Raw genomic sequence first — 21,179 nt, 5'->3', positions numbered from 1 at the left:
TAGCTTCAATTGACTCATGATCTTAACTATAAAATTACTAAATCTCCACAAAAAACCCCCTTGTAATTTCTATTCAGTTCATTCATTCTTTGTCTGGATGGTCAGGTTTAATTTATCAACTTAGTATAGGCTTCCTTGATTCTTATTATCCAGATTAAACTCACACAATTAATTGATTTAAACAACTCTAACTGATGAAGAGATTGCTCGAGTACTCTTTTATGTCGTGACACATTTATTGTTACACTGAAGGCAAACACAATCGTTGAAGTGTTTAAATCAGTTGATCTTACGAAGTTGGTCTAGATAAATAATTAAAGATGATAAATCGGTTGATGAGATAATGAATCTTTATCAACGGAAATGTCTCGGACATTTATTACGTCTACCCAACAAAAAATTCCTACCTTGACATGCGATGCCTGATGTTGAAAGGGGTTGAAGAAAGCTAAGGTGGTCAAAACAGAACATAGAATCAGCCTACGATGTCACTAAGAATTAAACTGACCTTATATGTAAGTGAAGACCATCTGGTTTGTATTCACACGAATGCTGAAACCAATGATTAGTGACTTTGTGGGACATGACTTCGATTCGTTTGCAGTGGCGTAGATGTATTCATCTTTCATCTTCCCTCGTCCTCTTAGTCCCCGAATCTCCTTATACTTATTTTTATGTTCTCTTTTGGTACTTATACTACTCTGGGATTTATCGTGGCAATTTAATTTCGCTTTGCTAGTGTTGTATGGCAACCTTGACTGATGAATATATATGTGCCGAGTTCTTCAGTGCTCATGAATTACTGACTGGACGCCAATACTAAAGTAGTAAGCTCAGCAGGACCAGGTAGACAAATAACAGATGGACTGAATAGTAGTCTATGAGAAATGCTACATATCACTAGTATTCCTCTATTTAGTGAATTATTCTTAGGTTAATTTCTTAAATAATATTCAGCTTGATTGAAACCTTATAACATTCATTCGTATGACATTACCTCACAAAAGAAACTGATTGAGAACCATTTAAACACATAGATAACCCTAAAAACATTAGCTTAGAACATTTGAACGTAACCACGATTGAAGGGTTTAAAGAATGCAGGACCTACAATTCTCTTAGTTAATATAACAATTTATGACTACCGAATATAAGTCCATTGTATATTACTCAATTTTAATCAGTTTGTCATGAAGAGCTGCCACTCTATACGAATATTGGAGGATAACTGCTTCGATCCTGATATGACTGAAATCTATCAGCCTCTGATCAGAGTGAAACAATTTTTCAAACCTTTCGACTTGACACTGTTCTTCACCTGATATCGACTAATGTAACGAAGTTAATGATTGTGCAGTAGATAAAATCTTTCATAAATGCACTATTCTGAAATTATTCAGATTTATATTAATCTAACTACGAAGGAACAAATTTATACTCAGTGCTTTACATCATTCCTTGTTCACTTTAAGTCTGCCAGTATGTTCTAAAATTAGATGGCTATTTATAATACCTTTATATCTAACTATTAATCTGCCTCCATTTCATTTATTTCTATGTCAGTCAGATTTAAAAGTATGCATTTACGGCAAACAAAAAAAATAATTTTAGTGTCTCGGTTCTTGTCATACTAATTGATCTATAGGGTTTGTGCATTTTACTGACACATGTTGTCCTTTGTATTTCCTGTCGTAAATAACATTTTGACACAACAACACAAATGTTTGCATTTTTTACACCTTTGCTTTTCTCTCACATCAAAACTCTTTAATATTTGTGTGGAATTGCAATTTCATGATTAACGATCATAAAGAACAGGAATTAATCATTTTGTGTTAGTATACATGTACTCTGTTAAAATTGCTATGTTATTTGGCTTTCCGATTGTTGGGTTTAAGTCTTACTATGAATATATTCATAGTTCACCTATTTCATTATATTGTATTAAGTATTATTTTGTATTAAACACTGTTACTTTCTACATTTTTAAATATGAATTTTCACTGAATCCATTTTAATAAATTTTGTTGACTTTGGATTTTTCATAAAGCTTACAGACTTTCATAACAGAGTTAATTGTATCTTCAAGATATGATATCATTCTAATCACGGAACAGATGTTATTCTACTAGTAATTTCACTGTCTATTTATGTATGCAGTGGATATAACAGATATCTGTTAACTTATCTTAAGTTGAACAGCTGTCGTAATCTTATTCTGTAGATAAGTGAACGTTATTTTCACAGTAAAAAAGGATCAAATTCATTTTTCAATGATTTCAGTGCCTTAAGACTATCTTAAATATGTTTCGCTGAATGAAATATATTTGTTAATGTAATTATTCTTTCTCTAAACTTTCAATAAATGTAGTAAATGGTTTAGGTAGCATTTAATAAACTCTATTTGTCCAATATAAACGACCAAGAAAACAGACGATCACTTTTAATAAAAGATAGATGGTGGCTAGAAGAGAAATCCAGGACTTGTGTTTCGTCCTACTCGTGACTAATCAGTTGGTTGTACCTGAATTCCAAAGTTGATGTCCAATCAGGGACCCGAAACTGTTACCGTTTGCTCCAAACGACAATGCGTTATTCACTTAGCTAATAAGTGGAGATAGAGAGTGAACGTCAACTCTGGGGTTCAGGTACATCCAGCTAATTAATCCCAAATAGGAAGAAACGGGCGTCATTGATTTCATTTTTAGCCACCATCCATCTCTGCTTAAAATGTTTGTGACTTACTAGCAATATTGATGTAATCTACACTAGATGCACACATACTAAAAAGAGGCTATTCGATGCCAGTCTTAAACATCAGTGGTAAGATTCAAACAACCGATACAGACGATCATTTATTCTTCATAGCAAAATGATTATTTAATTTAACTAAGTTTTATGCAAATATCAGAAAATATCCAAGGCAACTGTGAATAGATTACTAGTTTTAAACTAGAATTTTTTATTTCTATTCATTTTTATAGACACTATTATTTTGTATTCACTTAGTATTGTCTGTTTGTATCTTCCCATTGATGTTTAAGACTGCAACTGGTCAGTCTCTTACTGGCATATGTGCATACTGTGCTTATTGCCTCGATATAGCCTTAATCCACAAGCATGGTAAGCAAAATTGGATAGTGGCTAGCAGTGGAATTCAGTTTGACGCGCGTTTCGTCCTATTTGGGACTCGTCAGCTGGATGTACCTACATCTCAGAGTTGATGTTCACTCTGGGACTCTAACCCATTACTTTCCGCTTCAAACGCCATCGCGTTATCCACTTAGCTACTAATTCCTGATAGCCAATATTATTTTGTTATATCAAACAGTTATTAATTTGTTATGTTGAAAAAATAAAAAATTTTTCCAGCTAAAATATGTTTTAGATTTCTGAGTAACTTCTTGGTCATCATCTTGAAAAGGTTAATTACTAATTAAGATTTAACTAAGAACAAGTACTGACACTGTGAAGTATTAAGAAGAAAATCGGGTTTTTTATTTCACAAAACAATTTAGCAATTTGATTAAACTAAGTTAAATAATTATGAGTCAAAACGTGCAGTGAAATGTTTAGGAGTACATATATGATTGTGTTCTTTGGATTTATGAATTTAATATGAGTTTTAGGAAGATAAATACAATGAAAATAAGCTTCAAATCTGTCAAAAACTAAGAACTATGATAATCCTACTTAATAGGAAGCAACTGTCGTACATTTGAATGAACTATAAAGAAGATAATACTGCTCAATAAATTATTTTTCCAACATAATGTAACATGACATTCAATTAATTCACTATGTGCCATTACATTTTAATCGTTTTAACCTAGATTTTATAATAAATAATGTACCTCGTATAATATTATCAATGCAAATAAAATGGTATTGGGATATTTATGATGGTTGTTAGTTTAGATTTGCTCTAATCTACTTTAAAGACAAATTTGAATATTTATTATTCAATCATTTATCATGATTCTAAAAGCCTTCTTAAATGTATCTCTAGTAAGAAAAGTATGTCATTGTTTTATTATTAACATTCTGCTCGATCATAATATAAGCAGAAATGGATGTTGACTAGCAGGGGAATTTAGGACACGAGTTTCGTTCTATTTGTGATTCGTCAGCTCGACCTACTCAGTTCTTAGTTTGTTTGAAATTGTCAAGTCTAACACTGTGAATGATACCGATAATTTTATTAAACATTCAATGGTACACAGAGATGGATAGTGGCTAGCAGTGGAATTCAGTTTGACGCGCGTTTCGTCCTATTTGGGACCCGTCAGCTGGATGTACCTGCATCTCAGAGTTGATGTTCACTCTGGGACTCGAACCCAGTACCCTCGCTTCAAACGCCATCGCGCTATCCACTCGGCCACTGAGTCCTGATAGCCACTTGCTTGTGCGATGGGGTGAAGTTTAAATTCATTCAGTATTGTTTGTTTGAATCTTCCCATCGATTTGTTAGGACTGCAACTGGTCAGTCTCTAATTGGCATATGAGCAACAAATCGATAGGAAGATTCAAACAAACAATACTGAATGAATTTATTCAACGGTACAGTTCAGATTTCTACAATATGTTATAATTTCAAATAAGTGTTTCTTGAAAATATATGTTAGTTAAATATCTGAACGTAATGTTTTTTTTTCAAAAGGTAGAATATTTAATGTTATATACAATTATCTTTTACACTTTATCATTCTATTTCAATAATCCTTAGTCTCAATGAAACTGAAGATTGTACAGTATATTATTTTCTTAAATTCATTAATGTATATTCTATCTAAACTACTTCCTTTTTCTACTGCTATTTTCTTATTTTTTTTCTATTTGAACAGGTATCTCATCAATTGTACATCATTTCGATATTTCTATACCTGATTCATATAAATCTCTATTATTAAAATTATATAAAGCTTATGAATTCACAAGACGTTTAGATGTAATCTTTATACGTTTTCTTATAATGTTAAAAAATATATGTTTCGATGAATATAACAAATGTATGAAAAATTGGAATGTTACATTACAACAAATTGATGATAATGATAATCATGATCATGATCATGCCCAGCAACAAACAAACATAACTAACAGTTATATAAATCAAATTACCTATATCTATCAACAATCTATACATATTGAATTATTATTTATTCATTATGAAAATCTTATAAAATGTTTTAAAAATTTAATTGATATTGTTTTTAATAATATTATCTATTGTATATTATATTGGTTTGGTTATACAAATCATTATGTAAATGATGAAATATTAAAAGAATTTAAACAATTATTTAATCCAATGAATTCATATTTTTTGTCAAGTTTAACGTCGACTACATCATCATCAAAATTATCAGTAGGAACAACATCTACAATGCCAAATAGTAATTTTGATGATTTAATTGAAATTAAAACAAACTTATGGAATGTAGATAGAAATGTTCTAATACGATTAGCACGTGTAATGGGAACATTAAGTCAAGTGAATAATTTATTAATATCATTGGATAAGAATATAAAGGTAAGTTTGACTTTTTGTGAAGTATGCTTTTTTGATGGTTGTTTAAACATTTTATGATTATAGATTGATAACTATTGGCTATAATGTAATAGTAAGTATATTTTATACAGGTAGGTACTATCACTTGAATCCGTACATGCTATAGACAAATTTTACATGGAGTATATGCTGACAGTGTTGTTTAGAATAATGATAAAAGCCTCATAATTAAGCCATTGATCACAGTGAACTTAAAGCATTTAAAAGCATTGACTTAAGTTACAAATCTTTCACCTCTCTTATTTTTCGCTTATAAAGGATGACTAACTACTGAAGTTTATTCGAAAACGACTTCATTTTCTCAGAATTGTTTTTAAATTATTGAAGAAAAGTAGAAAGTTATCCTTCGCTCTTTAGTGGCTCTTTTTATACTCTAGATTAAGAGCTTAGTATTAAAATATCTTAGTTGAAGTCTTATCTTAACTCTCATTTGTTTTCATTCATACTCAAAACATATTTTCAATATTTTATTTATGAACTAGGTTCGTATTGCTCTCTGTTGCTCACCGATTAAAACTTCCCATTGAATTAAATTAAGTGGAAAAAGGATATAAAAACTGGTTATTATTCTTGATAGAAAGAAAATATTTTTTTCTAGTATATATGTGAAGACAAGAAAGAATCAACTATTTTGCTGTACCAATTAAGTGAAAAACATTAGTTGTATTTAGCTCCCATTTCAACATGTGAAAATACTTGGATCCTATTCTATAGGGTCACCGATATTCATATCCCTCAACTTACGAATAGCTATTTTAAATTTAAAACATGTACTAGGCTAAGTGACCGCCTAGTTTTAACATTAGTCATTTTGTTAATTAAGTGAATATAACTATGAGTAGTGAGTTGGCTCGTTTCATCATCATTTATTTGACTGAAATATAATTTGTGATGTGAAGAATTTATGAAGGATTGTAGTTGGAACTTTCTAAAGGGCTACTAAGTTTAAAATTTCATTGTGTTCGAAATTGTCATGATTAATTTTTCGTAAGAAAATTTGATCTATTTGCTTCATAAATAGAAAAATGATAGTTTCTTTTAAAGACATGTAGGAGTATATCATTCATCACTCATAACTACGACCAAGTCTCATGATAAACTGACTGTTATTCTTAAAACCAAATAATTATGAAGATTTTAAGTAATCATTTATCATATTTCATAGTTTACAAGGCTTTCAAGAAAATCAGTTTGCTTGATTGACACCTTTATTAAAAATAAAAGATTTCTGAATATAAGTAACGTCACGTTTATGTTGGAATACATTTTTCGTGACCATCATTTATTCTTAAAGTCAACATCCCTAATTCAATATCATGTAATATAATACGATTTATTTATATTTTATTGTAACTGGAAATGATTTTATCATTTTGCGTGGTTTTTTAATTTAAAAAAGTCATTATGTTGTATCGGAAAATCTCTTATATCACTAAAGTAGTTTAAAACAAATTTGATTGATGAAATCCAGGACACGCGCTTTGTTCTAATTAGGACTGTTCAGATACACGTATTTGCATCCAAAAGTTGATGTGTACACTGAAATTTGAATTGCATACGTATCAACTCAAAATGCGATGGTTTATCCAGATAGCTAGCTACCAACTTGTACATCAGAAAGTTACAAACTCTTATAAATGATAATTATGACAGTTGTACAAGCCAGTGACTATCTGAACTCAGTAGGCCGAGGGATAGGGCATCAGTGTCCAAATAGAAGGACACTCCGTTAAAATCTTAGTGCGAATAAAAATAATTTAATGGAAATAGATCCAGATGATGTGCTTTAATACAATGGAAACAACATTTTGGATACGGTCCAAATAAAAAAAACGTGAATAAACGGCAGTGTTGATGTAAATTTTTCAATTATTAATAAAGAATAATGTGTTACAGTCCTTGATATCAACCAGAGCAGAACGAAATCCAAAACAAATTAAAATATCGGTGTACTTTTTGTCGTAATCCTAATACGAAAATAAATGAAAACAGTGATTTTATTATATATTTTCTGGAGGTAAGTTAAAATACCAGTTGGTTTTTACCACGAGCTGACAACAGTTACAGAAACTTAAATCTCATAAAGCAACAAGCAGGTGTTATGTTTATTTCGAACTTATTGAATATATTATCTTCAGACGAGAGTGTTGAAATTCCAAAGTCAACAATACTGTTATTATCAGTTGATTCAATTTACTGTACCATTAATTTCTCTGTAACGTCATGCATTCTCCATTTTGCTGAAGAGTTCCGAACTAGCATAGGACATTTATCAATTATTTCCTTCTTTCAGTATTATTTCATTTAATATCAATGCATGATTAAAATAAGGTATTTTTTGAAACATTTTATCCACATCTAATATATTCAGGTTATCTGTCTTATTACAAATAAACTATTACCCTGATAGAACCATAAACGCGTCAATATTTATGTATATATAATTCTATCGTCTTAAAAATTAGAAATAACTGCAAACTAACTAAAATGTTTGACTAGATTATCGCCCAAAACAATTCTGATTCCAGTATGTAATGACTGAAATCCTACTACACGGGATTTTATGCGCTTTTTGTTAACATATGAGTTAAAATAAAAGTAATGATCAATTTCGATCTTAGCATTTAAATAAATAAATAATCATCTTAACTGATTTATTTATCAGTAGAAAAAAATAACTGGATTCTTTCAAACAAATCTTATTAATGGAAATATAGAAAACAATTCTGTGAATCAAATGCAAATTAGTTTCTTAATTCAGTTTACTGTGAGCTAGTATCATTTGTAAAACGGTCAACAATCGGAAAACATTTGTCATCTTTTTATCTTACTGAGTCACTCAACCTACACTGGATCAATCACAACACTTTGACGTGTTTCGGAAAGAAGATTACCTATGAAATATTTAGCTGAGATTCAATGGTCAGCAATTCATAATTTAGCATGATACCCATTCTGTATCATCGATAAATGACAGTTTCACTCGCAGTATAAAAGTCCATTCCTCATATTTTCATTTCCAAAAAGAAGTTCATATCATCCTGTAACTACTCACTAGTTAGTGTCATCGAATAAGTGTAATTATTAAGTTGGCAGACTATCACAAATTAATGACTGCTAAATAAAAAAACTTTTTATATGCTCCTATTTATAAATTCAGTGACTTATTCATACATGATTATTCTAATCATTTACACTTAAACACCTACAGATTCAATACTCCTGATATATGTGTCTCAAAATGTGTTAAATAAACTTTTAATGCTCCTTAATAATGACTTTCTTCATTATAACCGTTAAATAAACAATTTGCTACGAAAAACTAAACTTCGTAAAGTTCTCTAATTTTTTTGTTTCTTTACAGGTATGGAAAGAAACTTTAAGAAAAACATTTTCACATCTAATGAATAAACTTATTCACAAATACATTTTCAACTATCATAATGAAATAGTATGTAATTTACAGATTGAAAATGACTATTTAATTAATCTATTTACTATTCTTCTTAAACCAATTCATAAAACCATTGGAAATTGTTTAAATTCATCTACTGAGAAAATAATTTCATCTGAAAATTCATTAATGATATTATGTGAATATCATCATAATGTGTTTTATTATATAATTCAACCAACAGTTATTCAATTGTTTCACATACTATCATTATTATTAAAAGAAACATCTATAAAGTAAGTAAAATATTATTTAAAATTAGATAATGTATTAAACGGAGAATATAAAGATCAATATAGGGTTGTGAGGATTGTGGATTTTTAATTGAGATAATGAACCGACCAATATTAGACCACAACTGAAAACTTGAGAGTACTAGATGGGACGAGACGGTCATTCAGTGCTTTGAGATTTTTAATGATGGTCTAACATTAATCAGTTGATAAGCGTAAGTAAAACTCAACTACCTTCACAAACCTACACTGATAATTATAACATGTCCATTAGTGACTAGCTTCGAAAGGTTGTTCCCAGAGTGCTAGTGAAAGTCTGTGACAATTGAAGTTCAACTTTGTCAGGTGTGAGGCGGTTACTCACCCAAGTCATTGAAGGACGGTCGCACATTATTATGGATTGTTTAAAGTTAGACAATAATCCCGTTGGATTGCAGCTCAGTGATCTGGAGGTTATGCGTTCGCGCGCACGACAGAATTTTCTGGTTTTGTGTCCTTTCCGTGCAGTATCGTGGATGCATACTGCTGAGGAGTCCTGTACTAGGACGAAATGGCCGTCTAGTGATTCCAAGTTGCCAATGATGGTCTAACACTAACCGTTTCGTGGTCTAAGGGGAAATAAAGAATCATTATTTTTAACTAGACATTTATCTAACTAAGCCTATCTACCTTGTAAAATTAATTAATTACTTTTATTCATTAATTTCTATTGTAAAATAATCATTAATATAGTTAACTTTGTCAACTATGAAATTCTAATCGAGTTAATAATTATTTATTAATGAGTAAAAGTCTAGCAATTTAATAAATAATGTGTAAAATATATATGGCCTAGTTGATTTAACATTCAACATAACTAGTTGTTTTAAAGTGCTTCGCATTAATTGTTTAAAATCTTTTGACTGAAAATAAAGCAGTTCTTAATTCATAATGACATCGTGGTGTTCGCATCTTATGTGGGTAGATAGAAGTATGTTGCAGAAATAGGAAGCGAAATGCTTACTTGCAGAAGATTGAAATAAAGAGAACAGGAAGAAAAACGTCGAGCAATCGGAATAACAGAAGAATTAGAAAAATGTTGGAGTATGTAAATGACAACTTAAAAAAGATGTTCAGATCATATATTTATTGTATGATTTTCATACTTTACAAAGGCACTGTGTGATTTTGCATAAAGCAATGAATTCGTTTACAGTACCTGGGTTTTCGTTTACTACAGCATTTGTTTTTTAAAGAGATTATTGTGAAGTATTGGAATATATTTAAAAATTAGCTTTGAAGGTTGTGAAGAGTGTTTCATGAAAAGTTTAAATCACATATCAAATTTAGATAGGTAAATAGGTAACATCAAGGAAGACAGGGTAACTGCTTTTTTTCTAACGCAGGATTCTAACGTAGGATTATGCACTGACTACTCAGTCTAAAAGCGTAAAGTTTCTCTTGAATTATTATTGAATTAAAATCCAGTTGTTCACAACTTCAACTACGAATGCATAATAAAAGGTTATTAGTACAATTTAAGTTAAACAAGTGTGATATAAAAAAAGCGCTTGTACATACAAATAATTGCGGTGATCCGGTAAAGTGATTCATTATCATTCCAAAGTATATCAACTTGTAAAAAGTACTTAACATGACCAACAAGAACATATTCTCAGTTGAATGTAGTTTTGCAAAAAAATTTAACAAAATGAAATATGTCTGTATGTATGTATAACAGACGTAGAATAAGACAACTTTTCAAATTAATCACACTTTGATCGTGTTTCTTTCTAATAATGCGATCAATGAAATCGTTTCATTTCGTATTTAAGAAAGAATTAAGTATGCTGAATTTAGGTTTAATCAATAGTTCGTTTTCAAACAAATTTCTTTAGCTTCAATATTCTTTTTTTCGCTAATTAATGATTATTCTTTTGTTTGTATAACTTTTAATAAATTTTTATATTTCTCTGAGAAATCTAGTCACATTTTCAACATATTTCATTCCTAAACTTGATGGTAACAAGTTTTTTGTTAATAGTATAAGTGTACTTAGAATATGTGTATTGTAGCTAGTAGTGAAATTCTAAGGCTGATGTTTCTCGCTACATTAAATTCGTACGCATTACTTATCATTTCGAATGCCTAATGCATGATCCAAAAGTCTACTGAACTCAGATAACTACCAACTTGCCACACACTTATGATTCTCACATCATTATAAGTAAATGTTTGGGTTATTTGATTATTGATAGTCAGGACTAATTTTCAGTCAATCTGTGTCGAGAATTTTGTATACTATGCAGATCTCTTCAATGTGGTTATTGTCAAATCTTTAAAATAGGAGAGTTGTTGTAAGCATACTCGTTTAACAAGTAAACAACCATCTGATCTAAGCAGTCCCATAGATGAGTTCCCAATATGAACATCAATACTAATGTGATGGTACATTCAAATGACGAGTGCCTCTGCTAACTACTATCCACCTATTCTAAATAACCTGTGACAGTAGATATATTGCAGTATTACTCCAACAAAGACTGATACAGATTCAATCCTGATATTAAGAACAATACAACTAGCGCACTTATTATCAATAATTTTAAAATTTTAACTTGTTCAGAAAACTTATTCAATTGACAAAAATCCCTTCAGATTTAAAGACAATGAGTTTAATCTGTCGTAACCCTAATCTATACGACCTTGATATCATTAAAAATTCATAAAATAATATCAGAACTAATTTTTATTCATTTAATGGCAAAAACTTTATGAAGTTATTTTGAATAAATATTGATTCGGTAGATGCTTTATCAAATGTCAAATTTATTATTAAAATTCGAAAACAAACAGACTCGATTCTTGTTTAATTCTATCTTTTAGCTTTCGGTTAAACTTTGTAGATTGGATTAATCTTTTTGAAAATTTCAACTCAAACTGTGTAATGTAGACCGATTTATATGTAATATAAGTTTAAAATGGTATAAAGACCATTTTATTGAACGACGATGGATTCTAGATATAATTTTTGACTTCTTTTTTTTCAGTTAAACGCTTGTTTGTTAAAAACTAAAATATTGAGTGTTTTTTCTTGCCATAAAATTCGAATTTTTTGTTTGGAAAAATAAGATTTTTCAGTTGATGGTAGGTGCATTCTTTGCATTGGTGATATTGAATGTATCTTTTAATGGATGTTATAGATTTTTTCTCAGCTCATTTGTTAATAGCATAAACTGCAATTAGCCTTTGATCTTTGTAAATGATACACATATAACATCCAGGAAACTAATGCAAATGAACTGAAATTCGACTCATAGCACAAGCCAGTGGTTAAGTGGACAACGAATTCGGCGTTTAAAGCAAAAAGTTTAGAATTTGAGTAGCAGTATGACAATTAACAGTGAGCTACATATATTTCCAGATGATGAGTCCTAAATGTGACGAAACAATCTTTCTTGATTTTACTGCTAGAAACCACTGAAATCTGCTTATGAAGCGCTTGTGACAACGATAATATTGAGACGACCTGTATAGAGTACACGTATGTTGACTGTACTTCTAAACATCAAGGGGGAAATTCAAACAATCTGTACAAATTAATTACTATGCAGCTTAGTTTATTCTAATTTTTACTGAATATCTGCTACTCGGGTTCGCTGTATAAGTTGCGTTGATTATAATTTCACTAACCTTTATCGTTACATGCAGGTAACACTTCTTCCACTTGTTCAGCTGTTTTCTCTTCATCTAACTTTAACAAGCTAGGCACCGATCAGCAGCAACCTTCGTGTTATCTATTCTTGAAAGTGATTGAATTTACGAAGTCAATTAGACTAATATAGTGAGTGACTTTTCTAAGTGAATAAATTCACATGGTATTAAAAACAGTGACCACAGAACCTTATCATTCAGCTTGATACAATAATTATCAGTGCTAATTATTTACAGTCACATAATATTGTGAATGGAATGAATTCAGAAATGTGTACACCATTAAACACCAACTAAATTATCTGAATGTTAAGATTTCATTGAGAGGTTTTTAGGTTGAAGATTCGACTATCGTTAGGGCAGTTAACGCACTGTGAAGCCATCGAATACTGGAATGAAATAACTGCTTGGTACTTCTTGGTTTTCAGTGATTGCCTAATTAAATTCAATCAATGATGTAGGACTACATGTTTATTAGTCTTCATGACTTCTCTATATTAATAAACTTATCAATGTTTTCATATTTTAAACAAATTGTTACTTATTGCCAAATGATATAAAATATCAAAAGACTGGTATTTGAACAAAGAATATTTTTTTCGATAAGTTCTCTTTAGGTTCTACAATTATACGTTCAAATTAATAATCCGAAAAATGGCCAGGTTAAGGGCAAAGTAAATCGTTTAAAACATGTAAATTTAGGATTGTCTTACTCCTAAAGGATGAGACGTTATTGATTACGAAACTTGACAAAAGTTCATGAGTTGTTCTTAATAAAAGCGATTATATTGACAAAATGGGTACCATCTTAAATGACAAATTAAAATTTCAAAAAATAGCTGAATAGAAAGATCTCAATATAAAGATAGAGAATGAGCTTACCAAATCTTTAAAGAAGCTCAGGAACAAACAGACTTTCGTCGGGTTTATATGAAATGATTAAACCAGTGGGAACATATCTGCCAAGATTTTATTAATTGCCAAAGATACACAAACCGGGGATCCCGTTAAGACCAACTATAAATATGTATAACTCTCCATATCATAGTATAGCTAAATGGTTGGTAAATATATTGAAACCTCTCCACGAAAAGCTTGTAAAACATAGTGTTAAGGATGTATTCCAGTTTGTTGACAAAATCAAAAGTGCGAATACTTTGGGACTAATGATAATGTATTCGGATGTAACATCCCTATTCGCAAATGTCCCACACTTAGAGACCGTAGAATATATAGGTGAACAACTGATTGAAAATGAAATTGAAACTACAGTTCCTAATAATGTCGTGAAAGAGTTATTACTCAAATGCACCATGAATGTGAATTTTAAGTTTAACGGAGAAATATATAGACAAACAGATGGTGTTGCAACGGGTTCACCTCTGGGCCCTATATTAGCTGATATTTTTCTAGCCAAACTACAAAGTCGTTCACTAAAAAGGGATTATTCAAAACTTCATATTTTACTGTAGATATATGGATGATACGTTCATCTTCTGTAAAGACAATACATCACAGCAAGACGTTCTCAGGCAGTTAAATGAAGTGTACCCAGCCATTCAGTTTACCACATATGATTTAAGCGATGTACTTTGCCCTTAACCTGGATATTTTTTCGGATTATTAATTTGGATATATAATTGTAGAACCTGAAGAGAGAATTTATCGAAAAGAATATTCTTCGTCCAAATATTAGTCTTTTGATATAAAATATATTTTGCTGAATTAGTATTTATAATCTTTTATCAGCCACAAAATAAACAAAGCTTCGGTCCGCAATTTTTTCCATTGATAAAGCATTGGTTTTTACCAGCCATTATTCTAATTTGTTCATAATAACTGAAAAAGTGTTTTTATTAAGACTTACCTATAATAAAAATGACTGTCAAGAATATAACGCATATCATACTTATTAAAATTAAGTAATGGGATTACACATAATAACTGTATAAATTTTTTTTCTATAGACATTTAATAAATGAGCCTAATGGATTGTGAGTGGAAATTTTGAGAGAATTTATTAAGCATTGGAGACTAGGTTTACTTTAATTGGGTATATAAATGTTTTCAGAATTAAGCTGAATGAACTGGACCATAATTCACTATGGTCAGTTTCAGTCTATACAATAAAAGCAGACGGGAAATCATTGTATATTTTCTTGGTAAACTTTTCATGTAATTTAATTTGGAAATATTGCTTAAACTGCCTAGAAATTTATTTATTGAATTCAAGTTGCCATACGCAATCAATTGTTCAATTGTTTCTAGTTAACATGAAATAAAAAGTTGTTTCCGGAATAAGAAACAATCTATGAAATAAACAATCTGGTAGGTATTTTCACATTTTTATGAATGTAAACCTGAAGCATACAAGTGAATTCAGAAAGTACTGGTCATTTAAATATGAGAGAACAATGAACAAGATAAAATATCACACATCTTACAGGTTGTAAAATTATACACGTATTGACTTAGACTATTTAAGTGTATAAATTTCTGATATTGTTTTAGTATGGTTTATTGTATTTCTGTTTGTGTTAATCTACTGGTTGGAAAAAATGTTGAATTGTCAGGAAGGAATCGTACATGTCACTAAGTTAATGTTATTTTTTAGTCTAATTATTTTTTTGTATTGAAATCTTAAGAAATTGGTTACACGTGATGTGTTATTGATTAATCAGTGATAGGCTTGTCTTATAAAAGTTTCGACGAGAACATAACTTATGGACGACCTTTGAGCGACGCTAAAGTGACTTTGAGAATAACCACCTGCTAACTAAGACTAAATAAGACTTATAAAGCAGCGTTAGGAATTAGAATCAGGATTTACAGTTGATAGGGTTAGGAACTAGATTTATTCATTAACTGACACCAGCTATAATACCAAAACGGTATTTAGCCAAATGGATCGATGAATTTCATACCAAAATCTAAGACCTGTTATCATATTCCTAACTAGTTCGCCCATAAATTATAGTTCCTCTAAAGTTTTCTTAAAAGTGACCATTGATCAGTTTAATATGCAACTATATGGATTCACTCTAGCGAATTGAAATATGAAAGAAACCTATGATATTTTTTTTAAAAAAACAAAGAAATAAGCTTATCATTTCCTTTTTACCTACATCCAATTGATTACTTCCAATGTATAGTTTCTGAAAAGAAATTTTTTGTTGACACAAATCAGTTAAAAAAAATCTTTGAGGGATATAATCTGTTATTATTATCGATATAAAATAAGGAACTAGTTTAATTTCTTTTTAAACGGTTCCTTAGTCACGTCAGCTTGATTAATTTAGTTGTAAATCATAAATTTGAATGTGTTTTTTACCTTCAAAAGTTTACGCATCAATTCTCTAAATGTATATTGTAGATAACTAATATTATCGCTCATAGGTGTATTGCTTGAATGAAAAAAATATTAGAAAACAGCGCTTTACATTGTTATGACATTTTTATTGTTATATTTCTTTTACATCACTCCTAATATTTCATAATTGATAGTTTTCCTGTGTTTACGAAATTTTGAAAAAGATCCTTGGCATAAAGAAAAATAAAATAATTGATTGTTAAGAGAATGTTTTAGATTAACTATTGATGAACTCTTGAAGTTGGAAGCGTTTAAACATACTACAAAATGCTCATATATTTTTATGGCTATGAACGATAATGTGTTCACTTTTTGACTATTTAGTGTGAATTATGAATCTCTCCAACTTTTTAAACTTTGTACAAGTAATAAGATGATAATATGTCAAGTTTAATTTAGTTTTAGCATGAGCTAGATTTTACGTTACATTTAAATTTTAGTCACACATTAGTTCTTATCATTTAAGTCCATGATTTAGCTATGAGAATATTTTGGTGGCCCGCGATCTGTATCCAGTTGGATCATATGCTGATTTTCATCCAAATACGCGTGTTGGCTATTCATCGACTTAAATTACGTTGGTGAATAACAGAAATCAATAAGTCGAATACGAGAATGGATTTTTGAATACATATATTTTGTACACTCACCGATCTGTACTTGAAAATGAGAGAGATTAAGCGAATAGAAAAAAGCGAAGCGAGATGGAGCGCAGTGGGGATGGCGGGTAATCCAACTCCATTTAAGCAACCGTTAATCAATATTTATAACCAGAGAAAAACAAGTTACAAACATGTGATGAATAGGGTAAGAAGTGTACACACATACGACCATACAACAACGGTCACGGTTGATAAGTGAATAATTAACATGGTCAAAACTTGACTCAAGAAGAATGGATAAACTGGCCTGTCCAGAAGCTATAATATCTATAAACTAACAGTTGTGTAGAACAAATGTTGCAGTTATGTATGATCACAAAACATAAAAGAATCTTGGAAATGGAGAAAATAGGAACATAATACTGTTATAATCAGAAGGTTGTTTTGTGAAGATTCTAGTAATTTTATATGGTTGAGATCATGAGTCATTTGAAGCTAGACCACCACGGAAAACCTGGAAGCACTGGACGGCCGTTTCGTCTTATTGTGGGACTCCTCACAGACGACATTGGTGAATGGTTGCGCAATTTCGTGTATCGGTTGAAGTTAGGCATTAACACCGCTGGATGCCGGCTCAGTGGTTCATTGATTAAGTGCTCACGCGCGAGACTGATAGGTCCTGGGTTCGAATCTTGCGAGGCGGGATCATGAATCCGCACCGCTGAGGAGTTGCACAGTAGGACGAAACGGCCGTCCAATGCTCCATGTTTTCCATGGTGGTCTAGCTTCAACTGATTCATGATCTCAACTATATAATAATACTGTTAACTTTATCCTCCTCATTGTACGCTTTTTCAACAGAAATAAGCATCATTCCATTTCACATTTTCAAAGTTTCATAGAACATACTAATTCAGTTTAATAAACTGTATATGAAACTATTATTATTGAATTTTTTTATTTGGTCAGTCAACCATTTGTTTATATTTCCATTGAATAGAAGAAAATATTTACTGTTTTCTTTCCAAAATTTTCATTTCATAAACAAAATAATTCATTTATTATTTTATCACCTATTCTTGCTTTAAAATTTATTAATTTAATATAATTTACTCTGCCGTTTATTCAAAAATCAACTTATTTTTGAAGCATGAATATATAATAAAATGGAAAGAAAACAATGATCGTTGAAGTGAGGAATTCTTCGCCTTATTTTATAAATCTATTTATATCAAAGTAAAAGAAAAAAACAGGATGAGAAATATTTCCAAATACAAGAATGGCATAAAATGTTTATGCATATCCTGTTTATGACTGTGTCTTAAAATAATGATCATCTAACTAAGAAAGATAGAGAATATGGTAAAAACATAAATTTAACATATCAATGAAATACTTAGGGATAGTACAGTTTATTTAGGTCGGTAAGTAGTTCATTGATGTTATTCTTTTATGTAGTTGTCATGGTAATTTTATCAATGAAAGTGTTGCCTAAATTAAACAAAGGTAAAGGTTGTGTAATAGTCGGAATTCCATTCATCTCATGGATTTTAGTGACCATAATATTTTTCTTCAGTTTGAAAACTATTAATCATAGTAGTCACTTATATTTTACAAAATAGCCAATTTTATATCTAATGACTTTGAGGATTCAACTGAGTATAGGCTGGGATCTAATTTCAAGAAAGTAGGTGTTAGATATAAGTAAAAAGCATATCAGTTAGCGAACCATTTATTGTTAATTGTTGTGACATGAATACTTAATTTTAATATCCAAAATGATAAGATTTATACAGGTTTTTTCTTATTATCATTGTTTTTTCCTAAGCACTAATTTCTTAGGCATGACCCATTTTTCCTATTGCATTACAGTACATCCAAAATGTTTTGTGTTAATATATCACATTATTTAGATAAATTGTGTATGTTCATTGTATTATCTAAGTTCATCAAAAGTATTATCTGTTTTAACGTTCTTAAACTAAATATTTTGTGGTAGAGATATATCTTTATGGTTTGTGGAACATTGACTTCAATTATTCAAAATTATATTTCACATCATTATTAGGAAGGGTACATCCTATGCAGATTTACTTGGTACGAATTCGCAAACAAATCCAAATGACCAGTCCTAAACAAAATCAAATGATCAATCTGATTCCTTCCGTTAGCCATAATTCATCTATTCTAAATAAATTCTAGTTTTCATTTGCGTTACAATTTTAATTTTTTCATGGGATTTCTGAAGAGTTCTATTTTCGTTTAGATAATTATAAAGTGATCAAACACAGTAAACTAATTGTTCATTGCAAGTATATCGTTCACAAGTTTTGAATAATTCAGAATGACAGTGTAGATTAAATTAAACAAGATTTCAAATAGGTATTTTCACTCATTCTACAAAGTTATTTAAAACAAATGTGACTATTCTAAATTTTATTTTTTATCATTAATAATTAAACTTAATGATAAATATATTTTTGTTATATCCCAATAAGTGAAGAATTTGTATTTCCTTCGTTTTATGACTTAATGTGAGCTTCTTCTTCAAAGTAAATAAATAACGGACAATAAATTAACACAAACACAAAGAAAACAATGGATAATATATTTAGTACAATCGAAATCCGGTTATTTGTTTACTCTGAAGAAGTAGATTACATGAAGTCACGAAACGTCAGAAGTACAGTTTCCTCACTCATTGAGAAATAACGAAAAATATGTTTTGTTAATTTTCTACCAAATGTTCATTATGTTTGAAACTATCGAGTCCGGCCTTGTTATTGATACCTATAATTAAACTAAATTCAAACAATTGTTGTCAGTCATGAAATAAAGTATTATTAATTGATTTTTACAACTTTATTTATTCAATCATTTCAAAACTTTCATACAAAAAATCCCCTTTTTATTACAACAAACATACTGGGATGACAGGAATTCATTTCATTTATTGTGTTTTAAATCTTTCATATACCCTTTTACTTTGTATAATTTAAACAAAAATGTCTTATAATTGGTAAGCAAAGATGGATAGTGGCTAGCAGTGGAATTCAGTTTGACGCGCGTTTCGTCCTATTTGGGACTCGTCAGCTGGATGTACCTGCATCTCAGAGTTGATGTTCACTCTGGGACTCGAACCCAGTACCTTTCGCTTCAATGTCTTATAATTAACCATACATTATGTATAAATTCATTTAGTTTATTAATAAAAGATAATTATAATTACTTTTTATATCTAATTCATATATATATATATATATATATATATGAATAGAACTTGTTTGAAATAATACAAATCATTTATTGTTAGAACTCGCTACTGAACCAAATGAATTCATTCATGGTGCATAAAAAAATGACATTTAGAAAATATTCTATTCATTTGTTGATAAAAATCAATGTAGATCTGAATGATTTAGATGACATGATAGGACGAAAGTAATTTTCTATTGCTCACATAGTTCATTATGATGTTGTTTTGTTATTGAAAATCTTTCCATTGTCCTTGTGTATATTGAACATTGACTTAACTTTTATTTTAACTTCCGATTTAGTATACATAATTATTAATAATTGCCTATTTTTTCTTTTAAAATTGATTTATATCTCATTATTTCTTATATTTATTTATTTATTTATTATAGTTACGATGAATTTATTCAAAATTATCTTATCATACGATTTCAAAATCAGGTGCCTTTAAACTTATTACAAGAAATTTATCAATCTATTAAGATTCATAATCAATCTGGTGAATCTTCATTGAAATGTTTCCATAGTAAAGTGTTTACTGAACATCAACCAGATAATATTATTCAAGAGTAAGTATCAAATGTACTAAAGATATTATGTTTACTTTTAAAATGTACACTATTTTAGTCATTCATTCTTTTATTCAAAGGCTAAAGAATGATCCTAATTAACCAACAGGGATTTTTGATTACAGAGGTTTATTGTTGTATAAAGTCTAAATTTTGCTTTATTTAATAGTATTTGAACAAATGTTGTAGATTGTCCTTGTAATATAAATGATCGTATTTATTATTATAAGCTTACAAACTGTATAGTGTTCCAAATAACATCTTTTTTAGTTTCTACATACAAATAAATAAATTTAATTTCTAAAACATAATGTAAATTCAGGATTGATTTCATGAGTAGTTATTAAGGACATACATTTTTAATTGGGACTAATCGTGTTATTTAGTTCACACATTATGTTCCATTTGGAATGCATTTACAGTAAAGTTAT

The 21,179-nt window shown here is 29.8% G+C and overlaps 1 protein-coding gene across 1 annotated transcript in view; it reads left to right on the top strand.

Annotated features, from left to right (window-relative positions):
* Smp_180700 (hypothetical protein) overlaps nucleotides 1-20,850 on the top strand; it is a gene marked incomplete at both ends in the record, with an annotated part of 22,489 nt that extends 1,639 nt beyond the window's left edge. The window contains 4 exons of the mRNA XM_018792364.1: nucleotides 5,373-5,533; nucleotides 8,937-9,023; nucleotides 20,621-20,748; nucleotides 20,829-20,850. Coding sequence (XP_018647239.1) covers nucleotides 5,373-5,533; nucleotides 8,937-9,023; nucleotides 20,621-20,748; nucleotides 20,829-20,850 — 398 coding nt within the window. The remainder of the gene's footprint in view (nucleotides 1-5,372; nucleotides 5,534-8,936; nucleotides 9,024-20,620; nucleotides 20,749-20,828) is intronic.
* Between the last annotated feature and the right edge of the window lie 329 nt (nucleotides 20,851-21,179).

The sequence above is a fragment of the Schistosoma mansoni genome (assembly GCF_000237925.1).
Source record: "Schistosoma mansoni, WGS project CABG00000000 data, supercontig 0216, strain Puerto Rico, whole genome shotgun sequence".
NCBI classification, from domain to species: domain Eukaryota; kingdom Metazoa; phylum Platyhelminthes; class Trematoda; order Strigeidida; family Schistosomatidae; genus Schistosoma; species Schistosoma mansoni.
This window is presented reverse-complemented; position numbering and strand designations above follow the sequence as displayed.